This window comes from Globicephala melas, chromosome 19 (assembly GCF_963455315.2).
Source record: "Globicephala melas chromosome 19, mGloMel1.2, whole genome shotgun sequence".
NCBI classification, from domain to species: Eukaryota; Metazoa; Chordata; class Mammalia; order Artiodactyla; family Delphinidae; genus Globicephala; species Globicephala melas.
Genome location: NC_083332.1, coordinates 25,951,874 through 25,966,619, shown reverse-complemented (window position 1 = coordinate 25,966,619; position 14,746 = coordinate 25,951,874). Strand labels below are relative to the sequence as shown.

The 14,746-nt window shown below is 36.4% G+C and overlaps 1 protein-coding gene across 1 annotated transcript in view; it reads left to right on the top strand.

Moving 5' to 3' along the window:
• The window catches only part of SHCBP1 (SHC binding and spindle associated 1), a 34,124-nt gene extending 26,776 nt beyond the window's left edge, over positions 1 to 7,348 (top strand). The window contains exons 10-12 of the mRNA XM_030833073.2: positions 4,129 to 4,215; positions 4,583 to 4,724; positions 6,284 to 7,348. Of these exons, the coding sequence (XP_030688933.2) occupies positions 4,129 to 4,215; positions 4,583 to 4,724; positions 6,284 to 6,609 (555 nt within the window). The 3' untranslated portion in view covers positions 6,610 to 7,348. The remainder of the gene's footprint in view (positions 1 to 4,128; positions 4,216 to 4,582; positions 4,725 to 6,283) is intronic.
• Positions 7,349 to 14,746: the final 7,398 nt, after the last annotated feature.

Sequence of the window (14,746 nt, the reverse complement as noted above, 5' to 3'; positions counted from 1 at the left end):
TCTTTATTATTTCCTTCCTTCTGTTTACACTGGGTTTATTTTGCTCTTTCTCTAGGTTCTTTGGGTGAGAGCTTAGATTGTTGATTTGAGACTTTTCTCTTTTCGAATGTATGCTTTAAATGCTATAAATTTCCCTCTTGGCACTGATTTAGCAAATTTTGATAGGTTGTATTTTCATTTTTGACCCATGCAGTATTTAGAAGTGTGCTATTTTGCTTCCAAGTATTTGGAGTTTTACTATTATCTTTTGTTGTTGATTTCTAGTTTGATTCCATTGTGGTCAAAAAACACACTGTATGACTTCAGTTTTTAAAATTTTGTTGAGGTTTGTTTTGATGGCACAGGATATGGTCTGTCTTGGTATATGTTCCATAGGCCCTTGAAAGGAAATGTGTATTTTGCTGTTATTGAGTATAAATGTCAACTAGATCGGGTTGGTTGATAATGTTTTTGAGTTCTTCTATATTCTTTCTGATTTTCTGTCTAGTTGTTTCAATTTTTGAGAGATGGATTGTTAAAGTCTCTTACTATAATTTAGGATTTGTCTTTCTCCTTTCAGTCCTATTAGTTTTTGCTACACATATTTTGTAGTTCTGTTATTTGGTGCATATCCATTTGGTATTGCTTTTTTTTTTTTGGTGAACCAACTTATTTATCATTATATAATGTTACTGTCTATCTTTGGTAATTTTTTTTGCTTTGAATTCTACTTTATCTGATATTAATAGAGCCACACTTGCTTTCTTTTGATTAAAGTTTGCACGGTATATCTATTTTTTTTCAAGATTTTTTTGATGTGGATCATTTTTTAAGTCCTTATCGAATTTGTTACAATATTGCTTCTATTTTATGTTTTGGTTTTTTGGCCGCGAGGCATGTGGAATCTTAGCTCCCTGACCAGGGATCGAACCCACACCCCCTGCATTGGAAGGTGAAGTCTTACCCACTGGACCAGCAGGAAAGTCCCTGCATGGTATATCTTTTTCCATACTTTTATTTTCATCCTGTCTTTATTGTTCTGTTTGAAGTGAATTGTAGACAGCACATAGCTGGATCTTGTTTTTTTAATCCACTTTCCCAGTCTTTGTCATTTAATTGTTGTATTTAGACCACTTACATTTAGTGTAATTATTGTTGTTAAGTCTTTATTCTGCCATTTTATTTTTTGTTTTCTATTCTGTTTTTCATTTTAATTTTTTTGCCATCCTGTAGGTTACCTGAACATTTTTAGAATTCCATTTGTTTTTGAGTGTATCTCTTTGTATAGTTTTTTAAGTGGTTGCTCTAGGTATTGCATTATATGTATAACTTACCACAGTTTACTGATGTTATCTCACCAGTTTGAGTGAACTGCTAATGTCTCTTTACCATCCCCTGTCTGTAATATAATTATCTTCAACATTTCCTTTTCAAACTTCTAGACACATTAGACCACATTAGACAGTGTTATGTTTAATTATGATGTATCTTGAAATGGATTTCTTTGAGCTTATCCCATTTGGGGTTTTCTCAGCTTCTTGAGTCTGTAGGCTTACTGTCTCTTGCCAAATTTGGGAATTTTTAGCTATTTCTTCTTTGAATTTTTTTTTAGCTTCACACATCCTCTCTTCTTCTAGGACTCTGATGACACAAATTTTGGATCTTTTGTTATTGTTCCATAGGTCCCTGAGGTTCGGTTTACTTTTCTTTTTCAGACTGTTTTCTCTCTGTTGTTCAGACTGGATAATTTCTATTGTTCTGTCTTCTGTTTCACTAATTCTTTCCTCTGTTCTTACCTTTCTGCTGTTGTGCCCATCCACTGAGCTTTTTATTTCAGTTATGGTATTTCTCAGTTCTGAAATTTCCATTTGGTTCTTTTATCTTCTATTTCTTTGATGAGACTTTCTATTTTCTTGTTCAGCCTGCTATTGATATTTTTCATTTAAGTATATTCATAATTGCTCATTAAAGCAATTGGCTGCCTTAAAATCCTTGTTAGCTAATTCCTTCATCTCTGACATCTTGGTTTTGGTTTTTACTGATTATCTTACTGAGTTTGACATCTTCTTGGCACTTGGCATGAGAAGTGATTTTCCACTGAAACCTGGACGTTTTATATTATACTATGAGAATCTGCATCTTCTGTTTTAGCTGGGTTTCTCTTACCCTTGTTACTGCCAGGTGGAGGTAGAAGTCCAAGTTCCCCATTTGGCCTCCATTGACATCCAAGTTGAGTGGGGAAGCTCCTTCTTACTCCTGGGTGGGGGTGAGAATTCCAGCTTCTTACTGACTCCACTGATGCTCTGGCACATGGCAGTGGTCTTGTTACTACCGGCAATGGTGAAAGTGTTACACCCTCCACTGGGCCTGCTCTGACACCACTCCAGTAGGGAAGGGGTGTGGCACCTTGTTATTATCAGTTGGAGATACAAGTGCAGGTCCCATATGTAGTCTCCACAAGTGGGAGGACCTTGTTACTAGCTTGTGAGGATGAAAATCCTTGGCCTTAACTGAAAATCCCAGTGTGGGTGTGGGGGTGCCTAGTCATAGCCTCAAGAGGGTGGAAGTCTAGGCTCCCCTTGGCACTTGCCAGCATGGGTGGGGGTTGGCCAGTTTTTTTCCTGTGGTGTTTGGATAGAATAGAGTTGTTACTGTTTCAAAGTTTTCTGGGCTTGCCTGGTCCTTTGGCTAAAGAGAGCAGGCTTTTAGGGAGGCATTTCTGGTCTGTTTGGCACTTATGGATTGCCAGCTTCTTTAGCTTCATGTCTGGGAATATAAGGCAAAAAGAATACCCAGGAAATGCACCAATGTGTTGGTGTCATTCCTCAGGTGTTGAGGTGTCTAGCTGGTCTGCCTTTATCAATCATCTTATGTTTGTTGTATATATGATGTCCATGGTTTTTACTTGTACCATTATCTTAGAAGTGGCAGCCTCTTTAGTTTCTTTTTAGTTACTGAATATCTGTTCAGCTTCATAGCATACTTCGAACATGATTGTCCCATTTACTAAGTGGCTGTGGCTTAAATTATTCTTCTCTTTTTTACATGATTCCTGATAATTTGATATTTAATTTTAACTATTTCGTTGTGTATGTATTTTTAATGTTATTGCCCCTAAATCTTTTTTTGTATATAGCTATAAACTGAAAATCTTAGCCAAAGGCCCATTTCCCAGATCTTTTGACCACTCTACAGAGAGTTAGGTTTGTGTGTAGTGACCATCCCACTACATAAACCCATCCCACTACTAAAACGTAATCCCTAAAGGGGAAAGTAATAATAAATGTTTTCTCATGGCACACTCCTATTCCTAGGAAAACAGCTTAACATACATGCAATAGATGTGTCATAACTGGTTAATAGCATCTAGGATATTGTGTATGAAATTATTCCAAAAATGAATTTTTAAATAATCATAGAGGTTTGAGCCGAACCATTTTTACTTACTAAAGTGCCTAGCATGGCATCAGGAAATCATTCCTATTATTGTTAATTTTTTTGTTGGTACCATGTGGTACCAAGGGACAATGTGAGAGCATTGGGCAATGCATGGATTGTTCTGGTTACTCTGTAGGTATAAACAGGACACTTGAATTGGTTACTAATTTAACATGTATGTAGTAGTGGGGACCATTAATTATTTTAATTCATGGAAGTGATTTTCAAGTTAGGTTGGGATATTTTTAAACTGGTGTGCTTTTAAAAATATAGGGCCTTATTTCTATCTACAGCTTTACTATATTTTACTAGATTTGAACACTGTTCTCCAACTAACTGAGTATTTCTGAGAGAATGGTCATTTTTAATAAGTGTATCTTTCAACATAATCGTTAACTGACTTTTTTTTGGCAGAATCAGAAAACTGATTTGTCACAGATGAAAGAGAGTGAAATAGTAATCAAGTGTTGAAACTCTTAGCCATTGTTTTTGTGTGTGTGTGTGTGTGTGCGTGTGGTATTTGAAAGTAATAAATGATAGACAACTTGCTGGAAATGAAGCAAATGGAAATGTTGATTAGAAATACCTAATAAAACTTTCTATAAAATACTTTGTATTTGCACTGCATTAAAGTCTAAGAAGTGACAAACCTTCTTTTATAGTCTTGCCTATTTTAAACTGATTGTCATTACCTTAAAATGTAACTTGTAGGGTGCAGGTATAGAAATATATCCCGGGAGTAAGTGCACCCTGAGTGACAATGGGATCCATCACTGCAAGGAAGGGATACTCATTAAGGTGAGCACCTGCTGAGACACCCTCTTTCCAAAGGTCAGAATGGTTTTACCTAAGAAATAATTATGTTTTATTAAATTCCCATGTTGTTCCTGTTGTTTTCTGGTTTTGAAAAGCATAAACAGTATGTAAATTTTAATAATATCAATAGTTGGTGGTTGAAAGTCTCTTGTGAGAATACTTTGTTATCTATAGATCTGCAGAAATGACAAAGGAATGCTGTGTCACTCAGAGCTCAGATTGTGCTACCACGTATTAATAAGCATAGCTTTTTATTTTATTTTTAGAATAGCCTGAAAAAAGTGAGATTTCTAAAGCAGGCAGTGTTGAATGTGACAGTTCCTTAAAATATTTGTTTTCAATGTCACAGGACTTCTTAGATGAACATTATGACATTCCCAAAATAACCATGGTGAATAATGTCATACATAATAATGAAGGTTATGGTGTTGTCTTGGTGAAACCTACAATTTTCTCTGACCTGCAAGAAAATGCCCAAGATGAAACTGAAGGTATGGTATATTTAGTAATTTTCAAAATAAAAACCAGACCTAATTTATTGTATTTCAGCATTAAACTCTGATTAAAGATCTTAATCTTCTTCTCCTCTTTAAAAAAGATAACTAGCATATGCTTAGGCATGGAGATAGAGAAACTCGATAAAGCTATAACATTATGGAATCTTGGAGTGAAAGAAACTTTCAAGGTCAACTAGTCAGCTGGTCAAAGCCTTTGATGTGTGGTTTCTGTGGTCCTGCAGTTCCCTTCTTACCATGCTTGGCTTTCTGTAAATTTATAGAATAAGGATGAGCATATGATAGCAATGGTGGTTCCTGCTGGCATTTGTTAAGGATGGAGGCAGAAAGATGAATGTGCCAGGTTGAAGGCTGCATTTTACTGGAGGGGATAATGGAGTTCACCTCTAGTTTTTATTTGTAAAAGTAAATACCTCCCTGTCAGCTGTCTTTCTTGGCAGCAAAGCTGATCTAACACAGTGGGAATTTTATGAATTTCAAGCCATGACCCAGATTACTATGAAATCTCAGTCATGGAGAAGGATTGTGCATTGGCATAGGTGAGGAAAGTTTAAAGGATGATGAGTAGTCCTTGTCATCCTTCAGGATCCACTCCAGCTATCTGGTAGTTCTTTTTCTCCTCACAGTTCTGTAGGTCAGAAGTTATGGTGAGCTTGGCTGGGTTATCTGCTTAGGGTCTCACAGGGTGAAAGAGGTATCAGCTGGGCGGGGCCCTTATCTGAAAGCTCTGGGGCGAGAATCTGCTTCCAAATTCCTTTATGTTGTCGGCAGAATCAATTTCCTTGAGGTCATAAGACAGAGGTCTCTACTTTTTTTGTTGGCTGTTGGCTGAGGATTGCTTTCAGCTCGTAGGGACCACTCTTGGGTCCTTGCCCCATAACCCCCTCCATTTCAGTAATAGAAGACCTCCCTCAAAGCAGATCTCTCCTGCTTCAAATCTTTTTCATGCTCTGAATCTCTTTATGCTTTTCTCTTCTTCATCCAGCCAGGGAAAACATTGCTATTAAAGGGTTCATATGATTAGATTACGTATACCTGAGTTATCAACTGATTAGGAACCTTAATTACATCTGCAAGGTCCTTTTGCCATTTAACAGTTATGAAAGTAACACCAAGTGGCAGATGGCCCTGCATCACGGGGCCATCTAGAATTCTGCCATCACAGGCAGTCACTTATAAAGCTGCTAGATTGGGAGTTCCTTTAGGGAAAACAGCAGTTTTATTTATCTTTGCATCTAGCTTCTAATACAGGGCTTAGTAAATATCCAGGAGGGGCCTGTTGAGTAGATGAGATCTAGGATAAAAAGAGAAAATTCAAAATTGGTAATCTTGTATTAGGGTCAGGAGACCTTGAAGACTAAGACACCTGCTTGTTGAGATACTTATGGCAGAGAGTTTGTGAAGTCCAGTCAGATGACAGCTGGAATCCTTAACAGAAAAAACTTGAAAGCTCTGATAGCCTGTAGAAATACATGTTTTAGTTGGGTTAGTTTGTATATTTAACTCTATTTGTTATAATTTGTTTGTTTCTTCAGGAAATGAAACATTTAAAGTTCAGACAAGTGGAGAGGCAGATGTAGCTGAAAGAGTGGATCTAGAAGAGCTGATTGAATGTGCAACTGGTAAAATGGAGCTTTACGCGAGAGCTGACGTTTCTGAGCAAGTCGAAGGCAATTGTGAAATTGTAAATGAACTAGTTGCTGCCTCCACACAAAAAGGCCAGTTGAAGAAGAAAAGGTTGAGTGAACTGGGGATCACACAAGCTGATGACAACTTAATGTCACAGGAGATGTTTGTTTCAATTGTGGGGAACCAGTTCAAGTGGAATGGGAAGGGGAGTTTTGGCACATTTCTCTTCTGACCACTGTGATGTAAATAGATAGCAAAATATTGGATTTTGCACATGCTGCACCCAAGAATCACTGCTGCTATCATACTTTGCTTCATGTCTATATTTTGTATCTGATATATTCGATTGGGTTTGAGTGAAACAGATTTATTTCTGTCTGCAGGTGTTGCACATAAAACACTCTCTTTATAAAGAAGGTCAAAAAAACATAAAATAGAAAATATTTGGAGATTTCTTATCTAGAAAGTCTTGCTTTTTCAAACACATAGTTCTCATATTAAGTCTATTAATAACTTTCTAGTATAAATACACTTTAGTACTTCAAAGAGGAGGAACAAAGGCAGGGAATGCAAGATGAGCGCACAAAAGCGCAATAGGCATCAATGTGCAGTATTCTTATAGTTGTCTTTTTAATCCCAGTTATAGTGAGTCTGATATCCATGCTTTATTTGCATAATACTTGTCTTAAAAGCTTTTATGATTGGGAGGTTATCTCCCTTATCAGGCTTATTATTGAGAATCTGAGTGGGAATGCCTTTTTATGTTGAACTATGTAATCATCAAAACAGTAATAGCATAGCAGGTTTGAAACAGAAATGAAATGTGTTATTCAGAGCCAATGCATACATAGAGCATTTTCACTACTGCTGAATATGAGTGATTAAAAAAAAGGTGATTTTCTTTCACCAGCAGTATTCTGATCAAATTTCTTACATAGTCAAAATGATTACCTATACAACCTGTATCAGCTCCGTGTTCTTGATATCATATTGTAAAATACAGCTTTTAAAAGTATTTATGTTTTTAAAAAGTATATGTGACATTAAAATTCCTACTGATTAAAATTATAATGATGAAATAATAAATTGAATCTTGGTATATTTTTCCAACTGCATTATGGGCCATAGTGCCTGTGTAGCATGTGTTATCCTTTGAAATACATACAATATTTTGATATCTTTTTAGTGTTTCAGAGTATTAAAATTTTTCCCCAGTCAAGTCATTTCTTAAATTTGAATAAATTATAATTTTATTTTTCAGATGCTACTAAATGTGGAAGGATTTATGTTAGATTTTTTTGTTTGACCATTGAAAGGCATTTTTCTTTTACTCTTGAAATCCTGTTGCAAAAGTAATGCTAATTAATTCTGCATCAACTTGAGCCAAATACTTATTTAAAAACCATTTATTCAACTTCAAAAAATCAAATTGGTGTTCCAATTAAATTTCCTTTTTATCTTAGATTTTAGACTTTGTATATTCTCTTGTAACTTGCTAGAGTATCAAGAGAATGACAAGTAACTAGGTAAGTTACTTATTGTTCCTTATTATAGGATGATGGTTTTTCAGATTTCATTTCTATCTTAGTTTAAATCTAATCTTACATTAATTTTTATTCAAATTATAAACTATTAGTGAATAGGCCTAGTGTATTCTTATTTAAGTCACATAGAGTACTTTTGCTTATTGGGGAGAGTTGAGCATCTCAGATGACTTAGTCCATGGAGTATAGAGAGAGCCCTGGAGGGATGTGGATTTGACAGTTGAGGTGAAAACACTGACATGGAAAAAATATTTACTTGAGTTTTAAGTATTAACGTATAGTAAAATCTGCTCTTCTGGGTCTTGTGACTTGTTTACATAGGGCTTGTCTATTACAAGATTATAAAAATATTTTATATTATCTCCTAGTACAAGTAGGCTTGTTTAAATTCACATTTCTAATCCATCTGTAATTTGGTTTTATGTGTGATATGGTGTAGAACTCTTTTTCTCTAAATGGTTAGCAAGTTCTCTTGATATTGTCTATTGAATAGTTCATTTTTTCCCCACTTAATTGGAATCGTGCTGAATTCCCGTGTTTGCCTACAGTTGACCCTCTGGCTTAAAAACTCCTGTCTGATAATCTCCAGCTAAATGTATATTCTGTTACTAGGCTCCAGCTCACTAGCACTCAATCACATTTGACTAGAAAAAATGTTTTCTAGCCATCCTGCATTGTAGTAAGTTGTTTTTCCTCCTAGTGACTTGAGGAAAATGTAGCCTCACTTCCATTCCATTCTTATTTTTCAAAACCTTCTTGGCTATTGAGCTGCTTTTTTTTTATTATTACCATTTATCAGCTTTTTTGATATAATAAAAAATCATCAATTTTAAGTCTACGATTCTGAGTCTTGACAAATATATATAGTTGTGTAACTACTACCACAAACACAATATTGAAAATTTCTATCATCTTTAAGAGTTCTCATTTTTCTTTGTGGTCAATCCCCCCCTCCCCAACCTTGGACCCTGGCAACCTCTGATCTGCTTTCAGTCACCATAGTTTTGCCTTTTCTAGAATTACATATAAAAAGAATGACTCATTATATAGTCTTTTGTGTCCATCTTCTTAAGCTTAGTATAATGCTCTTATACTAATACTCTTATACTAATGCTCTTATATAATGCTGTTTCCTGTGTCAGTAGTTTGTTTTTATTGCTGAGTAGTTTTCCATTGTGTGGATATTGAGTATTGTGTATTCATTCACCCATTGATGGGCCACATGGGTTGTTTGTAGTATTTGATTATTATGAATAAAGTTGCTAAGAATATTTGGGTAAAGGTTTTTGTCTGAACATATTGTTTTTATTTCTCTGGTGGTAAATACCTGTGAGTGGGATTGCTGAGCTGTATAGTAAGTTCACATTTTACTTTATTAGAAAGTTCCAAATTGTCTTCCAAAGTGGCTATCCCATTTTGCTTTCCTACCAGCAGTGTATGAGAATTCTAGTTGCTCTACATCCTTGGTAACACTTGATATTGTCATTCTTTTAAATTTTAAGTATTCTAATGGATGTGCAGTGATAGCTCACTGTGTTTTTAATTTGCATTTCCCGTATGATTAATGATGTTTAGCATCTTTTCATGTGCTTGTTTGCCATTTCTATATCTTTGGTGAAGTGTCTATTCAAATCTTTAGCCTATTTTAGTCCCCCCAAATCAGGTTGTTGTATTGAGTTGTAAGGTTTGTGTGTATTTTTTTTTTAATTCTGGATGAGAGTTTTTAATCAAATATATGTTTTGCAAATATTTCCTTTCTGCCTGTGGCTTGGGTTTTAATTTCTTAACAGTACCATTTAAGCAGCAGAAGTTTAAATTTTGATCAAGTCCAGTTTATCAATTTTTTTTTTATGGCTTGTGCTTTTTATGTCTTATCTGAAAATCTTGTTTTCTCTTTTCCTACCTTCTTTTGGATTGAGGGTTTTAATTTATTTTAAATGGATCCATTTTACCTCTACCCTTGACTTACTATATATACATATATATATATATAGAATATATATATAGAATATATATTATATATATTTTATAGTTTTGCTTCAGGGCAGTAGTTCTCAACCAGAAGCAAGTTTGGTCCCCTATCCCCATCCCAAAAGGACATTTGCCAAAGTCTAGAGACATTTTTGGTTGTCACAACTGGGAGTGAGGTGCTAATGGTATTAGGTAGAGGCCAGGGATGCCACTAAACATCTTACAATGCACAGGACTACCCTCACATCTGGAATGATATTTTGGCCAAAAATGTCAATTGTGCCAAGATTGGCTCCTGCTCCACGTCAGGGCTTGGCAACTTTTTCTGTAAAGAATCAGAGAGTAAATATTTTACGCTTTTTATGACACACATGGTCTCATATTTCCTTCTACCCACCCCGTTCCAAAATGTAAAAAAATTCTTAGCTTCTGAACTGTACAAAAATAAGTAGCAAGATGGATTTGGCCTATGGCCTGAATTTGCTGACCCCTGCTCTAGAGTTTACAATAGACATAAACTACCTTCAAATATTTTATCACCTTATATGTAAGGTCCATTTTCCCTTCTATCTTTTGTACTATTGTTGTCAAACATGTTACTCTAACATATGTTATAAGCCCCTCAATATTTTACGTCATTTTTGCCTTAAACTATTAGCCTTCAGAAAGATTTTAAATGTATCTTTTATATTTATTAACGTATGGACCATTTCTGGTACTCTTCATTCTTCATTGTATAGATCCAAATTTCTATTTGGTATCATATTCCACCTGAATAACTTTCTTTATCATTTCTTTTGGTATAGGTCTGCTGACAATGAATTCTTCTAGATATCGTTAGTCTGAAAATGCCTTTATTTTGTCTTCAATTTTGAAAGATGACTTTTTGCTGCTTAGAGAATTCTAAATTTACCGTGTATCTCAGTATTTAAAGATGTTGTTCCACTGTCATTTTGCTTACATAGTTTCTGGCAAGCAGCCAGTTTTTAAGATTTTATCTCTGGTTATCAGCAATTTCATTATCCTGTATATTTGTATGGATTTCTTTGTTTATTCTGCATGGAGTTCATTGTACTTCTTCATTGTGTGAGTTTATTTTTTCAGATGATTTCTCTGTTCTACTCTCTCTCATCTCTTTCCTTGACTCTAATTACATGCATGTTACTCTGGGGTTTTTTTGTCGCTAAGGTCACTGATGCATTATTCATTTTTCATTTTTTTGTTTATGTGTTTCAGTTTGGATAGTTTCTATTGCTATGTCTTCAAGTTTACTAAAATTTTCTTCCGCACAGTTTAAACTGCTGTTAATCTCACCCAATGAATTGTTCATTTCAGATATTATATTTTTTAAATCCCAAGATGGTTTTTTGGGGGGACTCTTTATAACATCTTTCCTTTCTCTCTTCAACATGATTGTATTTACTTCTACTTCCTTGATCATATAGGACATATTTATAATACTTATCGTAATATCCTTATTTGATAGCTTTATCACCTCTGTTGCTTCTGTGTCTGTTTCTATTGATTGATTTTTCTCTTGGTTATGCATCATATTTTCCTGTTTCTTTGCTGGCTGCTTATTTCTTTTTGTTTGTTTGTTTGTTTGTTTTTTGTGGTACGCGGGCCTCTCACTGTTGTAGTCTCTCCCGTTGCGGAGCACAGGCTCTGGACGCGCAGGCTCAGCGGCCATGGCTCACGGGCCTAGCCGCTCCGCAGCATGTGGGATCTTCACAGACCAGGGAACGAACCCGTGTCCCCTGCATCGGCAGGCAGACTCTCAACCACTGCGCCACCAGGGAAGCCCTGGCTGCTTATTTCTGATTGGATGCTAGTCATCATGAATTTTATGTTATTGCTGTAATTTGTTTCAGTCCTTTAAAATGTTGGGTTTTTTTTTCCTGGAACGCAGTTACTTGGAATCAGTTGAATCCTTTCAATGTTTGCTGTTAAGCTCTGTTTGAGCAGCCTATAGTCTAGGGCTAATTTATACCTCCCTTCCCCTTTCTAGAAATCTATCTGGTGCCCCATGTATTTTGAGGTCTTTTCACTCTGGCTGGTAGGAGTGAAGTTTTTCCTACTCGTTCTTTTCTGGTGACCCTTTCCACAGCCTTGCACAGTTTCTTCTCACACATATGCAGGTTGGTACTCAACCAGTACTCAAGGAGACCCACTGCAGGTTTCTGAAGCTCTCTTTCTGTGCATCTCCCTTCTCTAGTACTCTGCATTGCAAATTCTGGGTGCCTTGGCCTCTAAACTCAAATTTCTGTTTCCTTACCTTAGTGAATCAACTGTGCTCTGTTCCCCCTCCCTGTACTGAAGCCTGGAAACTGCTTCCAGGCAGTAAGCTGCTATAATTTTGTTTCCCTTCTCAGGTATCACAGTACTGTGTTACCTGTTGTCTGATGTCAGGAAAAGCATTGTCTCATGTGTTTTGTCCAGTTTTCTAGTTATTTAAAGCAGGAGGGTAAATCTGAAACTTGTTAGTCAATCTTGACTAGAAGTGAAATTCTTCTTGAATCCTCCAGGTTGGAACCATTTCCAAAGGTTATGTTAGAACCAGTTGGTAACCAGGTCAAATTTCTGAGTTTCTCTAGCTTATTTCTGTTGAAATCTTTACTAGACTGGTTGGTATTTGACCATAAAAACATTTTTGTCACATTTAAATAAAGGGGAGTGTGGGTGGGGTGGTGTCACAGGCCATTAACTTTTTCGGTTGAACACATTCACATTCTAGAATCTTAGCCAACCCTAATTTGGTTTGCTCACATCCAAAATTAGGAGTTTTCTGCATTCAGACTTATTTGTGTGGGTGAGGTCAAGGCTGATTGGTAAATAAAATCCTGTCTTATTAAGAAGCATGTGTGAGCTTACCATGCATGCATGCTTTTGGAGTTCAGCTTTTACTGCCTTCAGGCCAGGTGGGCTGACAACTTTCTCACTGAAATAATCTTGGTGTACAGCTCTTTAAAGGCCATTTTGAATAAAATTGGTCCAATTTAGCAAGCAATTAAAAACTAATTAGAATCTTTGCATTATTTTCATGTGAAGCATAATGCATTGCAGTTACTTGTGAATGTTCTTGCAAAATCAAGTATCCCTAATTTATAGTTGGTCCTTGAGCTAGAGGCAGCTTTCCTAGGTGATAGCTGGTGATATTTTCTATCAAGACTTTTAGGAATTCACATACTGTTTTATTTTAGATTGCTCAAGAACTTTCTGAAGGTGTTAGTCATATTAACATTAATGTGGCTTTTGGTACATTAATAAAATGCTCCTGCACTTAGCTTTTCGTCAGTGCTTACAAGGTACCAAATGAGCTGTAAGGAAGATGCGCAGACAGTTTAACACTTTCTAAAGTCATATTAAGCTTTATAGCACTAGAAATCTATTTAATTCCCTTTCATTGCTTCCAAAATGCATTTCAAATCTGTTGTCATTGGTAAAATTCTCAGAGACATTGGAGAATTATTTTTGACTTGGTGTTTATATCTAAAATTTGCTAGTGAGACAAATCCTCTCCAGTGCTAGAGGAAATTAACATTTTGGCTTTTCAACATAGTTATCGATTAGGTTAGAGTTTACAGTTCCCTGGAGGCTTTCAATTTTATGGGTTTAGAAAGGCTAACAGATTTCATACTCCTTGGTTTTGGAAAGTCACATTGTCTTGGTCACAGAGTTTTCCTCTAAACCCAATTTTCTGTTCTTTTAAATAACCATTTTGTTAAGCCAAGTCTCTGTAATTCCGTATTACGTAGATGTTGTCCCTTAATTTGAAAAGCAGAATCAATGGCTGTAATTCTCTTTTTAATCAGTGAAAAACGCATTTGTCTAGGCTGTAATTGACTATTCAGCAATTGATAAGGGAGGGTTCTGGCTCTGTGGAATGTAATACCTAATTTGCTGATGGCATTATGCTGGGATGAGGGGAGAGAGCAAATGTGCTCTGCAGAGCTGCCACCTAAAAGCTTTTCTGGAGGGGAGGCTGATATGCACTAGTAATGTTAGATAAGTGCTTACACTATGAAATCAACTGCATAATGTCACATGGAAAGATCTGAAAATATTAAAGCAAATATTGACAATAGTAAAGCCAAGTCATTTTTTCCAAGACAGAAATGTTGGTCTACAGGTATTTTTCTGTAACATGTGTTAGGTCATCTAGGTACTTGAGGAGAGAGATTGGGTCTTTTCCGCATCCAATTTTTGAAGATGTTAAGGATGTAGGAAATGGCAGGAGTATAGGAGGCTCTCAGAAGATACTATTTTAGAGATCATGGAAATGTATGAATATCTCACGTTTATCCAGCACTTTTGCTTCTAGAGAGTCTAAGGGTAATTTCCACAGGACATGGAGGTGAAATTATTTCAAGTTCAGCACTCATGGTGTTGGTTGTGAATGCATGTGAGTCTGAGTCTTCCGGTATTGCCCAGCCATTTCTAGAGACCAAGCATGTAGGGTCATTATTTCAGCCCCTTTATGTTTTTTTTTCCATGCTGGCTCTGTAAGATAACAAGGCTAGAGTACTAGAGGATGATTCTCAGCACTTAGCTGCACATTAGAGTCACTTGGTGCACTTAAAAAAAAAACAAACCTTATGGGAGACTTCCCTGGTGGCACAGTGGTTAAGAATCTGCCTGCCAATGCAGGGGACACGGGTTCGATCCCTGGTCCAGGAAGATCCCACATGCCACGGTGCATCTAAGCCCGTGAGCCACAACTACTGAGCCCGCCTGCCACAACCACTGAAGCCCATGCGCCTAGAGCCCGTGCTCCACAACAAGAGAAGCCACTGCAATGAGAAGTCCTCTCACTGCATCAGAGAGTAGACCCTGCTCGCCGCAACTAGAGAAAGC